Source organism: Curcuma longa, chromosome 16, assembly GCF_044706935.1.
Source record: "Curcuma longa cultivar G26 ecotype Majalengka, Jawa Barat chromosome 16, ITB_CL_G26_1.1, whole genome shotgun sequence".
In the NCBI taxonomy this organism is placed as follows: Eukaryota; Viridiplantae; Streptophyta; class Magnoliopsida; order Zingiberales; family Zingiberaceae; genus Curcuma; species Curcuma longa.
The window spans coordinates 2991777-3006191 of NC_133876.1; the positions used below are offsets into that span (position 1 = coordinate 2991777).

At 37.6% G+C, this 14415-nt stretch overlaps 2 protein-coding genes across 2 annotated transcripts; both read left to right on the forward strand.

Moving 5' to 3' along the window:
- Positions 1-1843: 1843 nt before the first annotated feature.
- Positions 1844-2498, forward strand: LOC141847891 (uncharacterized). The gene has a single exon (XM_074735995.1). The coding sequence runs from the start codon at positions 1962-1964 to the stop codon at positions 2355-2357; it is 396 nt and encodes a 131-aa protein (XP_074592096.1). The 5' UTR covers positions 1844-1961; the 3' UTR covers positions 2358-2498.
- A 5430-nt stretch (positions 2499-7928) lies between these two features.
- On the forward strand, positions 7929-8612 carry LOC141848057 (uncharacterized). Its single transcript, XM_074736170.1, has 4 exons — positions 7929-8130; positions 8195-8305; positions 8382-8462; positions 8535-8612. Exons 1-4 carry the CDS (start codon positions 7933-7935, stop codon positions 8610-8612), a joined length of 468 nt encoding a protein of 155 aa, XP_074592271.1. The 5' UTR covers positions 7929-7932.
- The last annotated feature ends 5803 nt before the right edge of the window (positions 8613-14415 follow it).

A 14415-nucleotide genomic window follows, 5' to 3' on the forward strand; every position in this document is an offset into this window, starting at 1 on the left:
TTGAATCATGAGACACACAATATATCAAATCGAAACTTATTTAGAGATTTTCGATTTGAAATATTGTGTATCTCGTGGTTCAACCCAAGTTGAAAGTTATAACATTTTAAAATTTATGATTTAACATTTATGTTGTAGCAGCTCCATATGACAGCTACAACGTGACCTTTTAAATCCTGCAAAACCTTTCAAAGTTATGTCTTTTCAACCATAATTGCTACAATTATGTGATAACTCAGTTGTAATAGTTACGAAAAACTGCTATAACTATGTAATAGCTAAAACTTGATCGTTATGGCTTCCACCCCATATCTAGTTATAGATTTTTGAACGAGCTTTGATTTGATATATTGTGTGTCCCGTAGTTCAATCCGAGTCAAAAGTTATGACTTCTCAAAGTTTTGAATTTAATATTTACATTGTAGCAGTTATGATACCATACCTGTTACAACTGTGTAGCAGCTACGAAATCATAGTTGTTATAACTGAGTTATCATGTAGTTGTAGCAGCTACAGTTTCATAACTGCTATAATGTAAATGTTAAATCTCAAACTTTAAGAGATCATAATTTTTAACTCGAGTTGAACCACGGGACGTACAATATATCAAACTGAACCTCATTTAGAGATCTTCGATTTGATATATTATGCATATCATGGTTCTACCCGAGTCAAAAGTTATCATTTTTTAAAATTTAAAATTTAACATTCACGTTGTAGCAGCTACGAAATCGTAGCTATACTACCGAGCTACCATATAGCTGTAGCAGTTATGATTTCATAGGTAGCTTAGTTGTAACAGTTATAATTTTATAGTTGTTATACAATTGTAATAGCTACAAGTTTAATTCGGAGATGATATAATGTGAATATTAAATCTTAAATTTAAAAAATTATAACTTTTGATTTGGGTTGAATCATGAGACACACAATATATCAAATCGAAACTTATTTAGAGATTTTCGATTTGAAATATTGTGTATCTCGTGGTTCAACCCAAGTTGAAAGTTATAACATGCATTTTAAAATTTATGATTTAACATTTATGTTGTAGCAGCTCCATATGACAGCTACAACGTGACCTTTTAAATCCTGCAAAACCTTTCAAAGTTATGTCTTTTCAACCGTAATTGCTACAATTATGTGACAACTCAGTTGTAATAGTTACGAAAAATTGCTATAACTATGTAATAGTTACGGATCAGTAGCTGCTACAACTGTATAGTCATTACGAATTAATAGCTACTACAACACATCAATTTAGACCGGAAAAATAAAAGAAAGATAATAATGAAAATAAATTACTACTATAGAGTAAATTATAATTGTATCATTTTATAGGGGCGAGGTGTCTTTTGATAAGCATTCAATATAGTCTTTGATAATTTGATAAAAAAAACATTCTTCCGACTTTTAATGATAATAATAATAATAAATTAAATTATATAAATATTAATATTTAAAAAATTAATAATTATGCAATACAATTCTGCCCTCACTAAGATCGGAAGGCTTCCATTTGAACTGGCTGAACAACATCCCTTGCACTACTAATCCCTTACTTACAAACGAAGCAAAGCCAAAACTTTTCTTCACGGCCGACACCGTCGGGACGTACGCCAAGTGGACGATCCACTGTTTTTTCGCCGACCGCCCACCGACCTAGAAAATACACGCGCCAAGTGGTGAGCAAGGATATCAATCAACCGCTTAACTAATTCCTCAGAACCATACACAAATTTTTATTGGTAATTTTATTGGACTTACTCAGACAGCTCATTTTTTATTGGTAGCTTTATTGGACTTACTCAGACAGCTCATCGGGTATGCTTTGATGGAAATGGCACGATAAAACACGAGGAGAGCGCCCCTAAGCGGAAGAAGCATTTTTTCCTCCGGCCCGAGATCTGATTTTTCATCGGGTTGAGGGTGCACCGATCGATTTCGTTGCGGCCAAAGTGATGGCGTTGGAGTGGGTGGTGCTGGGCTATACGGCTGCCGCGGAGGCCATTATGCTGCTCTTCCTCACCCTTCCGTGGCTCGGCGCCCTCCACCGGGGTCTCCTCGCCGTCGTTCGCGGCGCCCTAAAGCCGCTCCTATCCGTGGTTCCCTTCTGCCTTTTCCTCCTGGCGGACATATACTGGAAGTACGAGACCAGGCCGAGCTGCGAGCAGGAGCACTCCTGCACTCCTTCCGAGTACCTCCGCCACCAGAAATCGATCATGAAAAGCCAGCGCAACGCGCTCCTTATCGCTTCTGCACTCCTTCTTTACTGGCTTCTATTTTCAGTCACCACTCTCGCGGGACGCATCGAGCAACTCAACCAGCGAATAGAAAAGCTCAAGCGATCTGAGTAGACCAATTATGTGTTAGGTATTTCTTCGCCTTCTGGCATGGTCTGTAATATCTACCTTTTTCCGCGTTTTTGTAGGATTCCATTGTAAAACTGTTCTTGTTTCATGTTTTTGTTAAAATCTGACTTTGGTTGTGTCCACTAATTGTGTTTTTATTTACGGACCTTTAAATTGGATTCCGTTAATTTGGTCTGGTTTTTCTTTGTGGATTTGTATGAGAGGATGGAACCTTCGATTTGAGTGATTTGGGCTAGGGAGGGCACATAGGATATCTAATGTGACTAATTTTCTTTAAAATTGTTATTTCGATCAAATTTCGTAGATGGTTAAATCATCAATCAACGAACGATCCAATGTGTACGATTTCAAAGAGAGTTTCATCGAAGAAGACGAAGAAAGTCATTTGAAATGCAATTCAATAGAAGGTTAAATTGATATTAGAAAATTTTGATAAACTATTTCGGCGTTAAAGTCAAAATTTTATGAAAATAGAAAGATTGTTGCTCAAAAGGAAGATGAAGAGAGAAGAGTTTGAAATTTGAAATAAAATTATTTGTTAAGATTTTTATAGTCGTTGGAATGCATCTCCATGTAGAATTGAGTGGTGTCATTATAAAAATTTACGAAGAGATCAGATTCAACAGTCGTTTTCTTTTGATCTTATATGCAGGAAAAAGAGTATATGAGGGGACCAGATCTGACAATCTCGTAACTACGTATTCATTTCTATGTCGTCGCATGCTCTTAGGAATATTCGCATTCTCCATTGGTGGACCATTGGAGGATGGAAAATCATAGAACAGGCGAAGGTAGGACCCAGGGCAGAGACGATGTCCATGGTTGAGATGATTTCTGAGGAAATGACGTCTATGATTGAGATGATTTCTGAGACTGAAACAACGTTTGTGACTGAGATGACTTTTGAGATCGAGACGATGTTCATAGGCAAGATGATTTCTAAGGTCGAGACGACGTCCATGATCGAGATGGCGTCTACAATCGAGACGATGTCCGTGACTGAGATGGCTTTTGCGGCGGAGACGACGTCCGTGGTTAAGATGACTTCTGAAGTCGAAATAATGCCCATGGTTGAGATGACTTCTGAGACGGAGATGACATCCGTGGCTAAGATGAGATCCGAGATTGAGATGGTGTGTGGTCTTGCCCCGATTTCACTTGGATGGAACCAAATCCTTTGGGTCATGTTGACTCGCATTGCTAGGTCAACACTAATCTTAACCTTCACTTGACTCTTTGTCCATTATGCGAGAGGAGGCTACGTCACCAATCGTACCTGCATTACAAGCACCTCCTCTAAGTCTAGTCGAAGGAGATGTAGTTTGACTGATTGGGCATGTTTACAGTTTAAAACTAATCACTCGTACTGCTTAACACTACAAAAAAAAAAGGTTTTTAGGGATGAATTTTTGGGACAAATTCTTTTCGTCACAAATTTGCAACAGATTTTGCGACGAATTTATTTTTCGCTGCTGATTGGCAACGAAATTTACGACGAATAAAGATTTGTTGCTAATTTAGCAATAAATTAATTTCGTCGTAAATTTTGTTGCAAAAACAAAATTCATCGCCAATTTGCGATAAAAATAATATTCGTCGTAATTTTACGATGAAAAATTTATTTGTCGCCAAAATAGTGATCAAACTGCGGTAGGACTTCAAATTTGGTGATGAATAGTGTGTCCGTCGCCGAATTGGCGACGAAGCGACAAACGCGCTTTTCATCGCCAAAATCGATAATGAACAATGCGTTCGTCGCCAATTCGGCAACAAACATGCTGTTCGTCGCCAATTCGACAACGAAAAGTGCGTTTGTCGTCGAATTGGCGACGAACAGTGTGTTCATCACCAATTCGGCGATGAATTTGGCCACGAAAAGTTTTTGTCACCAAATCTTTAAAAAAACCCTAGATCTGAATCCTTCGTTTCCTCTTTACACGAACTATTGCCTCCGCCGCTTTCTCTTTACGCGAACAACCGCCTCTTCCTCATCGTTTTCTCGCATTTGCCGGTCGGGATCTTTCCTCCTCGCGTGTGGTAAGCTTCCTCCTTCCTCCTTCCTCCTTCTCCTTGTCGTTGAAGTGTTTTCGCCGCCGGACCGCTGCAGGGGCCTGTCGCCGTGGCCGGTCGACCGCTGGCTGCCGCTGCCCGGTGCTGGCCGCGCCTGCACACTGGCTGCGCGGCCGCTGGAAATGCAGCCACTAGCCACGCGGCTGCTGTTGGCCTGCGTTGGCGGCCGCTGGCCGACACTAGTGGGGTTGGCCGGCGCTGGTGGGGGCTGGCAGGCTATAGAGTGGGGGCTGGTCGGTGCTGGCCGGGGCTGGCCACTGCTGGTCAGGGCTGGCCAGGGTTGGCCAAGCGCTGCTGTCGGTTGTTGGCCGTTGGACGTTAGCAGCGCCGGTTGGCTGCTGGTCGGTTGCGCAATTGCTCACCTCTGATTCGATTGTGATAGGATTAATGTGGTATTGGTGTCGTGTTAAACTCGAGTTGAAATGCTTAAGTTGTGTTGTAAAGATATTGCATAAGTTGTATAATATATGATGTGAATTTAATATTGATTATTTTTTAATGTTGTTTTTGTAGGTTGTCAAATTGGCGTGGATGAAAGTAATTAGAGAGATACTTTATCGACTTAAGGTATATTTATAAGTATATTTATTTTATAAATTTGATAGTTTTTAGTTATAATTATATTTAATTTAATATTAATATATATTTTTAAATTTTAGTTTGAATTAATTAGACCAAACGATAAACTCTAAAACCCTAAAATTATAACCCATAAATCTTAAAATCGTAAACCATAAACCCCAAATCGTTAAACCCTTAAATCGCTTTACTAAATATTCAACTCCTAACTAACTCATCTAGACTTAGTTGTCAAGATTTTAGTTCCCAGTTGATTTGCTTATACTTGTTGTCAATACCTCAACTCCTAGCTGACTTGCTTTACATAGTTCCCAATCAAGTCTTTCTTGCCTGATACATAATTAGGTCTTCCTTTCTTGATTTTCAACTTGGTCTTCCTTGCCTAGTCCCACTAGAACTTTGTGTTGCCTAATTCCCAACCAGGTGTTATTTGGCTAGTCCCCCTAGGGTTTTCTGATGCCTAGTTCCACTAGGTCTTTGCCTTTGATTTCCATTAAGGCTTCTCCTTTTGTCAAGTTACCAACACCTACATACTTAACAAACTTATTAAATCATAACTAAATTAACTTTAAATTTAATCATACATAAAAATACAGATTTAATATGGTACTCCCAGTACAAACATTTAGCACAATTAACATGCAAGATCTAAGTTTTAAAAAAAGGATTCTTATTAAAATTTCTCTTTTTTAGAAAGTCTGTAGAAGTGGAGAAAACCTTTAACAAGAATCGAAAGTTAAGCACGAATAAAAATAAAATATAGCAACTTGAACAATAAAAGTTACAAGATTGAATTTGTCATTGATCTTTAAGCACATGCACAACACGTCAGCACAAGGAAGCAAAAGCACAAGAGTAGAGTATCGAGAATGAGAATTCTTGATCAATTGTTGCAAAGCTCTGCTTCTAGCCTCCTTTTATAGAGTCTCATCGAAGCTAACTTGGCACCATTCCGGTTGACTGAAAATCCCTTTTGATTGCCTAGAGCTTACTGATGTAGTTGCAAAATTTATTCCGTCAATAACATTTCCGCCGACTCCGGTCACCTTAACTCACTCCGATCTCCTAGAGTGTGGTCAAATTTTAATCTTGACCGCCTCCTAAGGATCGTTGGATCACATCGTCTTCAGTAGCCTAGAAGTCTTCTTCAGTCGTCCCGATGCTGAGGTCGCCATGCTATTCGTTCTAGTCGCCTGGAACCTCTCAACTCCGTGAGTCAAGATTTATCCCTAGCCAGTCGTTTGGAATCGTCGAGTAGCTCCCTACATGATAAACATTACTAAGTACGAGTAGTAATATTATAGGTGGTTCACATACTTTTGCTAAATATTTAACTCCCAACTGACTCATCTAGAATTAATTATTAAGTCTTTAGCTCCCAGTTGACTCTCTTGGACTTTCAACACCTAGTTCCCAACTAGGTCTCTCTTGTCTATTTTTCGACTAGGTCTTCCTTGCTTGATTCACAATCAAGTCTTCCTTGCCTGATTCCCTAACTAAGTTTTCCTTGCCTAGTCCCACTAGAATCTTTCGTTGCATAATTCCCAATTAGCACTTTTGTTGCACTAGATCTTTTTTGCCTAATCCCACTAGGCCTTAGCCATTGCTTGGTTCTCAAGTAGGATTTTATCATTTGTCAAGTTACCTATACATACAAACTTGATAAACTTATCATATCATAAATAAATTAACTTTAAATTTAATCATACATTAAAATATAAGTTTGATGTGTTGCTTCCACTACTAACATAATATTGTCATGAGCAAAAGGTCATCTTTTATATTGGGATAGGCTGTTTCGATTGTGACAAGAACCATAGGGTTCACAGCGTCATAGTGATTTAAACATTAGAAGAATTTTGTTGCACAAGTCTATCAACATCTAATACGTGTCCTTGTGTGTAAGCAATCTTCATCCTTGTTCATGACGTTCGCTTTAGCATTTAGCGCAATGGTGGATTTCAGATGCATCATCTATGCATCTAAGTTTTGTTTAAAATAAAAAACAAAGAAAATTACCCATTTTATGATTCATGCACGATCTTGTTAAGATTTTTGCATGCTTGTTCTATCCGGGGTGTTGTTTTATTTGTTAAAAAAATATCCAAGTGTTTGGTAATACAACTTATACTTACTTGATTAATTTTAAAGGTAGATAACTTTGTCTTTATTTTATTTACTAAGTAAATCTGTAATACAACTTATACACACTCACTCAGAAATCAATTTTTAAAATATTTATCTTCAAAAAAATTTAATTGATTAAAAATAAAACTAAATAAAATTTATATAAAATTCAAATTATGATTATTTTATTATTCTTCTAAGTATTTTATCACCCGATCGTGGAGACATCAACGAAGCTAGAGATCTGGAGCCACGTTCTCCAGCCCTGTGGGCAGAACAATCGCATGCTTCCACCAGCGGACTCATTATAAACCCTTCAATGAATTACGGATTTCATGGAAGGAGAATAGCTGCTAATCTTATTAACTATTTCATCAGACAAACAACAGTTGAATATACAAACTAAATGCCATGATAGAAATTAATTTTCTCACAGAAATTCTGCTAAATAAAATCAACTTTGTATAGATCATAATCTGGCGTGACTACATATTCATGAAAAGTTATGAAGTTACATCATGTCCATGTGGAAGCCAGCTTGTGGTTATCAAAGGTAGTTGATCTATTGCATCTCTGTGCTGTGCTTGGACTCTACTCACCAAGGCTTCATGCTGAAGCATATTTTAATCCACTTCCTTAAATATCTTCAACTATGAAATTAAAATTATAGTTTTAGAAACCATCGATAAAACGCAGTGGTAGTACTCTAGTACTATTATATAAAGAGCATCGAAAGAGGGAAGGAAGCTCTATAGGCTTATTACACATACAGAATCTGAGGATCATGAACTCTGGGAACAGCCATAGAGAAAGTCCATCAGAAGAGGAAAGAGAAGATGAGAGGTCACCAAGAACAGCACTCTCTACATTCCAGGCCAACGAAGAAGGGATACAGAGAAAGAGGATGGAGATCATAGAGAAGGTTTTCACTCAGCTGGGCAGAGTGGATGAAGAAAGCAAAAGGCTTGCTAGAATACGAAAAGTAAGTACAATTGAAATTTGATTGAAGTCTTACGAATTCAAACTTTTATTTTTTTTTTAGCTAGGAACTTGAAGAACTGGAAGATCCAACAAGGAAGGAGGTCTCTTCCCTGCGCAAGAGGATCGATGGATTGAATCAAGAGCTGAAACAACTTGGGCAGAACTGCTTGAAGAAGGTAAAAGAATATGTATAACTGATCAACAGAAATGCATTTAGCATTTTTTTTTAACTACTGAAAATTCTTTATGAAGGAGAAGGAATATAAGGAAACTCTTGAAGCCTACAATGGGAAGAACAGAGAGAAAGCTCAGCTGGTAAACAAGCTAATGCAGGTGAGCAAGTAAATTAATTGCGTCTTCTTTTAGCATTTTCCATGCACGCAATAGTAATTACTGTGATAGCAGCTGGTCAGCGAGAGCGAGAGACAAAGGATGAAGAAGCTGGAGGAGTTGAGCAACACAATGGACTCTCTGTTCCAGTGATCAAGAGAAGTTTCCTATTCGTTTATCCTCCTTTGAGTTATTTGGTGATTCAATGGAACTTCTGGATTAAAGAGATCCTATAATTTCTTTTTCCGGCAATGTCATAAAGCAAAACTTCAAGTTTAAGCCTCTTAAATTATGGAAATATAAATTTGTTTTTATTGATCTGAAAACAAGTGGTAGGAGAGTCTCCTGTCCTAAGCAGGCATAAAGGGCTAGGTCTATTGCTATCTAACATGCATGCCTAAATAAACAAAGTCAGCAAGAAAAAAAAAACAAAAAAATGCAGTTATATAGCAACGCTGGTAATCTTCAGAAATATGAAAATTAACCCTGATCAAACCCGATCCATCTCTAAACTGAGATTCGCTTCATGCTCTATCTGCTGCAGCAGAAAGAAGCCCTTGTGCATCATCCATAGCCTGCAAAGTTGATCTAGGTAACTACGAATGACCTCCGGTATTCTTGAGATCTAAAGATCATATGGCTTTTTTGCTTCCAAATGCACCAGAGCCAAGCTCAGATTTTATTTACTCAGCCTACATTAGTTAAAGGATTAAGTCTCTATTTGACGGGCTAATATGTGAATTAGCACCACACATTGTCATTAAAATTAAACCACAATTAAGTAATATAATACATTATATATTAAAGGGGTTTAAGTTATTGGATTGCATGTGTAGATCTAATAATTTGATCCGTTAATTTGATCCCTATAGAATAAACTGACATAAGAAGGCAGAGTCAAAATCCATTTGGGCATGCTACTGAATTGTTGACTCATTTTCTTCCTCTCTTCCCCCCATTGAGACGAGACCTTGATTATCTCCTACCTCCTGCAGAAGACCTTCCACTGCGTGTAGGAACTTTGTTTAGTAACAAGTAAAAAATCAATGACATTGACTCAAAAAATCAATGACATTGACTCTCGATTGAGGTCAGTCCTTCGATTTCACCATTGTTTTGGTTTTAACTTGTTGCATCGATAATGATACTAGATCCTGTGATGTATCATATCATTTCTTTTGATATATCATAATACATTCAATTGGTATCAAAGCTTAGGATTAGTTTATCATAGTCTTTATGACATAAGGATCGATTTCGATGATATGTAATATATGCATCGATTTTGCATTCAATTCCAATTTGTAACAATATACATATTCATTGAATGTAGGTTTGGAAAACCTAGGATTTAACCCAGATTTAAGTTTTTCACATTATCTCATGAAGAAATGAAGAACGACGGCGGATTTAGGGTTTTCCACCACCATTCTCGAGCAAATAGTGTCACGCGAATATCGCAACTAATAATCGACTAATAAGGATTTTCAAATGATTGCTAGGCTGAAAATAGGGCATTGAAGGCTTTCAACTCAACTGTAGCATTCGATTGATTCATCATCAGTCGATTGCCATTAATTAGCAATTGAATGATGTGCTCGAGAAAAGGCATAGAAGGTTTTTAGCTCGATTGGAGCATTCGACTAATTACTATAAGTCGATTGATATAAAGCCCCAGTCAATTGCTGCTCTTGAAGTTGCATACAGAGGACTTCTTAATCAATTGGAGTGTTCGATTGATGCTTATCAGTCGATTATTATAAGATACTAATCAACTATTGCCCACGAGATCACCCACAGAAGGTTCCAACTCGATTAGTTGGTTCGACTGATGGACATAAGTCGATTGTTATCATAGATCAATCAATTGTCTGCTAACAAACTCGACTGTTATAGAGCAATCAATTGTCAAACACAACCAATTGATTGTTATGTCAAGATTTTAGCACATACGATATATCAATCGATTGATGGACGTGGACATTCTACTGTTGGAAGTATCAGTTGATTGATAACAGATAGCAATTGACTGATAACTATTTAGTTGAGTTTTCCTGTATCTATCTTTACACTTGCTACTCGGTTGAACCAATACTATTTTCAAAGTGAGAACTATTGAGTAGGCTTGGGGTGTTTACGTAGATAGATATATATCTATGCTAGAGATGGTTGACCCAAAGGAAAATTATTCTTTATGTCAAATATATGTTTAAGGAAGCTCGCAAATCGGTCCAAAGGAAGACACATTGTGTGGTAGATTAAAAGTGTTTTGAGTGATGTTTGAAAACATATAAGTTAACTATGGAGGCTCATATATAAAGTTAATCATGCGCATAATGGATTGCCACAAGTAAATTTAGAGAGTACCACAAGCAAATTATATTTTAGTCTAAAGACTTAATATAATATTGGAATAACATATTTTCCTACCTTTTCTCTTTTTGTTTTCTTTGGCTTGGTGGTTCATCCCGTGATTGATCGTCTTGTACGACCCTTACCTTCTCTTGTATACCATCAAGCCTGCAATAAACTTTCTCGTTTAACAAGCAATTAGTGACCTTAGATAATTTGAATTCAATTTTGTTCGTGCCTGCCGTCAAAGAGAGCTTGTGATTTTTTACAACGATTACTACTCAAGTAGTATCTAGGAAAGGTCTCCCTAGTATAATAGCAATTTTAGAGTCTTCGTTTATCTCCAAGACAACAAAATTAGTAGGCATTATGAAATCATCTATTTTTATCGACACATCTTTTAGAATACCCAACGGGCATATATAAGAGTGTTCGACAAGTTGCAATACCATGGTTGTTAATTTTAAGTCTCCTAACTTTATTTTCTTGTAAATTGAAAGGGGCATATATATCTATGCTAGAGATGGTTGGCCCAAAGGAAAATTATTCTTTATGCCAAATATATGTTTAAGGAAGCTCGCAAATCGGTCCAAAGGAAGACGCATTGTGTGGTAGATTAAAAGTGTTTTGAGTGATGCTTGAAAACATATAAGATAACTATGGAGGCTCATATATAAAATTAATCATGCGCATAATAGATTGCCACAAGTAAATTTAGAGAGTACCATAAGCAAATTATATTTTAGTCTAAAGACTTAATATAATATTGGAATAACATATTTTCCTGCCTTCTCTTTTTGTTTTCTTTGGCTTGGTGGTTCATCCTGTGATTGATCATCTTGTACGACCCTTACCTTCTCTTGTATACCATCAAGCTTCACTACAAGAAAATCGGTCTTTAACAACACTCAAAAGACATCGGTTTTATGTTAAAACCGATGTCTTTTATTTTTTAACAACGGTTTTAACAAAAACTGATGTCTTTGAGACATCGGTTGGAGCCTACGACAACGATTTTTGGAGGCTACAACAACGGTTTTAAAACCGATGTCTATGTGCGCTTTCAACAACGGTTTTTGAAGACTACGACAACGGTTTGAAAACCGTTGTCTATTTGCGCTTTCAACAACGGTTTTGGAAGCTATAACAACATTTTAAAACCGATGTCTATTTGCGCTTTCAACAACGGTTTTGGAAGCTATAACAACAATTTAAAACCGTTGTATATGTGGGCAAAGTCAAACACAATACACTTTCTAGGAAATATTTGACTTTTTTGGAAGAAGACTTACTCAAGCATCTTCTACATAAAATGAATATATAAAACTTGCCCACATATATGGTCCTTCATGTTCTCAAAGGAGTTCGATCATCATTGAGCTAGCGAAATAGAACTAATAGCGCCAAATATAGAATGATTCTTTATGACATTTCATTAACATAACCAAACAAATGAAAAAATTAGACCAATTTTATTTATTTTTATTTCATTCCATTCTACTACTATTGTAATTTCATTATATTCTACTAAACCAAATGCACTCTTGCATGGGTTTGCTTGCCTCCTTAGCTATTTTTAGAAATAAAGCTCTTAGCCAAAGGCAACTAAAATCAAAATTCGAGCTGCGTGGCCAATGGACCCCACAGAAAATTACTTGACTTGTTGCCCAAGAATGCAGTTTGCTGCCAATTCATTTCGTGATAAACCCTAGCCAAAGAAGCCTCCACCTTAAACCCTGCCAAGCCTCTTCCCCTTGCCGACCCACATTTCACCTCCTTGCTCCAAATATTCGTAAATCTCGCCCTCCATCCATCGCCCTCCGTTCCCCATTCCAAGCCTCGTGTTCCTATGGCAGGTTTTCGGTCGGCAATGTTGGCCTCTGCGGTCGCCTCCGCAGCCCTTGCTGCGGAGCACGCCTACGCCGATGGCGGCTCCTTCAGGTTCCCTCCCTTCTCCCAATCGTCTATGGTTGCACCGCCAGCTTCTGACTCTGCTCAACCCGGTCCGCCTCCTCCCCGTCCGGCCGAGGCCCTGCCGGAGGAGGCGCCTCGTGTTCGTAATGACAACCCTCGGACCTCTGCCGCTGGTTTCGATCCGGAGGCCTTGGAGAGGGGTGCGAAGGCATTGCGCGAGATCAACAGCTCGTCGCAGGCCAAAAAGGTGTGCAGCGATCCAATTCAGTGTTTCCTTTGATTTCGGGTTTCCTTTACCGAAACCTCAAGGGATGTTACTTTACTCATTCTTTTTGCCTTCTGCGTATTAGGTGTTTGAGCTGATGAAGAAACAAGAAGAGACGAGGCAAGTAGAGTTGGCGGCAAATAAGTCAGAGTTTCAGGCTTTGCAAGCGCAGCATGAAACCGTAAGATACCACCAATTTGTGAATATCTCAAATTTATGTGAATCCTGATTGCTTAGTTGGAGCTGCATCGCATAGATGCTTACTTCTTTTGGAATACTTCCATGTATCTGAACTGCTTAGTCCTCCTCGGAGGTTCTTGGAAGGGACGACTATTTGTGATGACTGTCATTCTTTTTTTGATGGTGTTTTCTTTTCTAGGCTGTAATAGTTTCTTAACTCTGTGGCACCATTTCACGTCTCATTCAAGTCTAGGTTTATTTCTACAACAGGTCCTTGTCAACTTTCGTGGATATGCTTTCAATCTCACATACAAGCAAACTTATGAGAAATTACTGAACTATTGTGTATGATGCATATTTATATTTTAGCTGTCATAAGGTAAATACTTTGTCGATCAACTATGAGGTGTCAAGTGACATAATAGGTATTTTTTTATTCTCTTATCTATTGAAGTTGACCAACGGCTAGGATTTTAACATCCTAATAGGTTTTTGGTGTGTTCAGTTGCCACTGGTTAAATTCGTCAGTTAGACTCTCAAGTTGTATACTGGGGCTTGAATTAGACATATTGTGGTATAAACAATCACTCATGCAGGCAATTTAATAATGTAATGTTATGAGTCCATTGCTCATCTCTTCTGCTATGTTTCTTGTAGTGACTGACATGTTTTTAAAGTTAGGTCTTTGCTAGAATTCCTTAGACTATTGGGTTGAATTTACAAAACCATAGCCCTCTGACCTATGTTTCTGTCATATATTACTCAAATGTTATGGTTATTTATACTTGAAAGGTTAGCAGTTATTCATGAACACAAGTCAATGTTTTTGACATCAAATTCCAAGGATGGAAGTTGAAGATTTTGTACTTGTAGGTATTTGATATAGATGTATAGGATTAAAGATTGTGAATCTCTTAGAATAGGTTCCATGGAGTGAAGTAACCTACCTGAGGCATTCACTATTGTGGAAATTAAGAGGGATTGTTCTGGTTGAAAAATAAACTTTTCATTCTTATATAAACTGCATGGATTTTTTTTCCTTTGATGGATTGTTCTAAGTTGTGTGAGTGTCTAACTGAAGGAGCTAATGTGTCATGTCCTTTTCATTCGTAGTCATCTTTGGAATAATATTGAATTTTACCAAAATGAAGCCACTGAAGCAGTTGAACTGACAAGATAAGTTGGCTATCTGTAATGGAAAAAATTCTTTGAAAAAATATTTTCACTTTGTAGTTATTTGGTCAT

What these genes read in the sequence shown, in the direction of transcription:
- LOC141847891 (XM_074735995.1), top strand. Translation starts at nt 1,962, where the DNA reads ATGGCGTTGGAGTGGGTGGTGCTGGGCTATACGGCTGCCGCGGAGGCC.
- LOC141848057 (XM_074736170.1), top strand. Translation starts at nt 7,933, where the DNA reads ATGAACTCTGGGAACAGCCATAGAGAAAGTCCATCAGAAGAGGAAAGA. An exon ending in GGCTTGCTAGAATACGAAAA is followed by an intron (nt 8,131 to 8,194) that starts GTAAGTACAATT and finishes TTTTTTAGCTAG; the next exon opens with GAACTTGAAGAACTGGAAGA. An exon ending in TGGTAAACAAGCTAATGCAG is followed by an intron (nt 8,463 to 8,534) that starts GTGAGCAAGTAA and finishes CTGTGATAGCAG; the next exon opens with CTGGTCAGCGAGAGCGAGAG.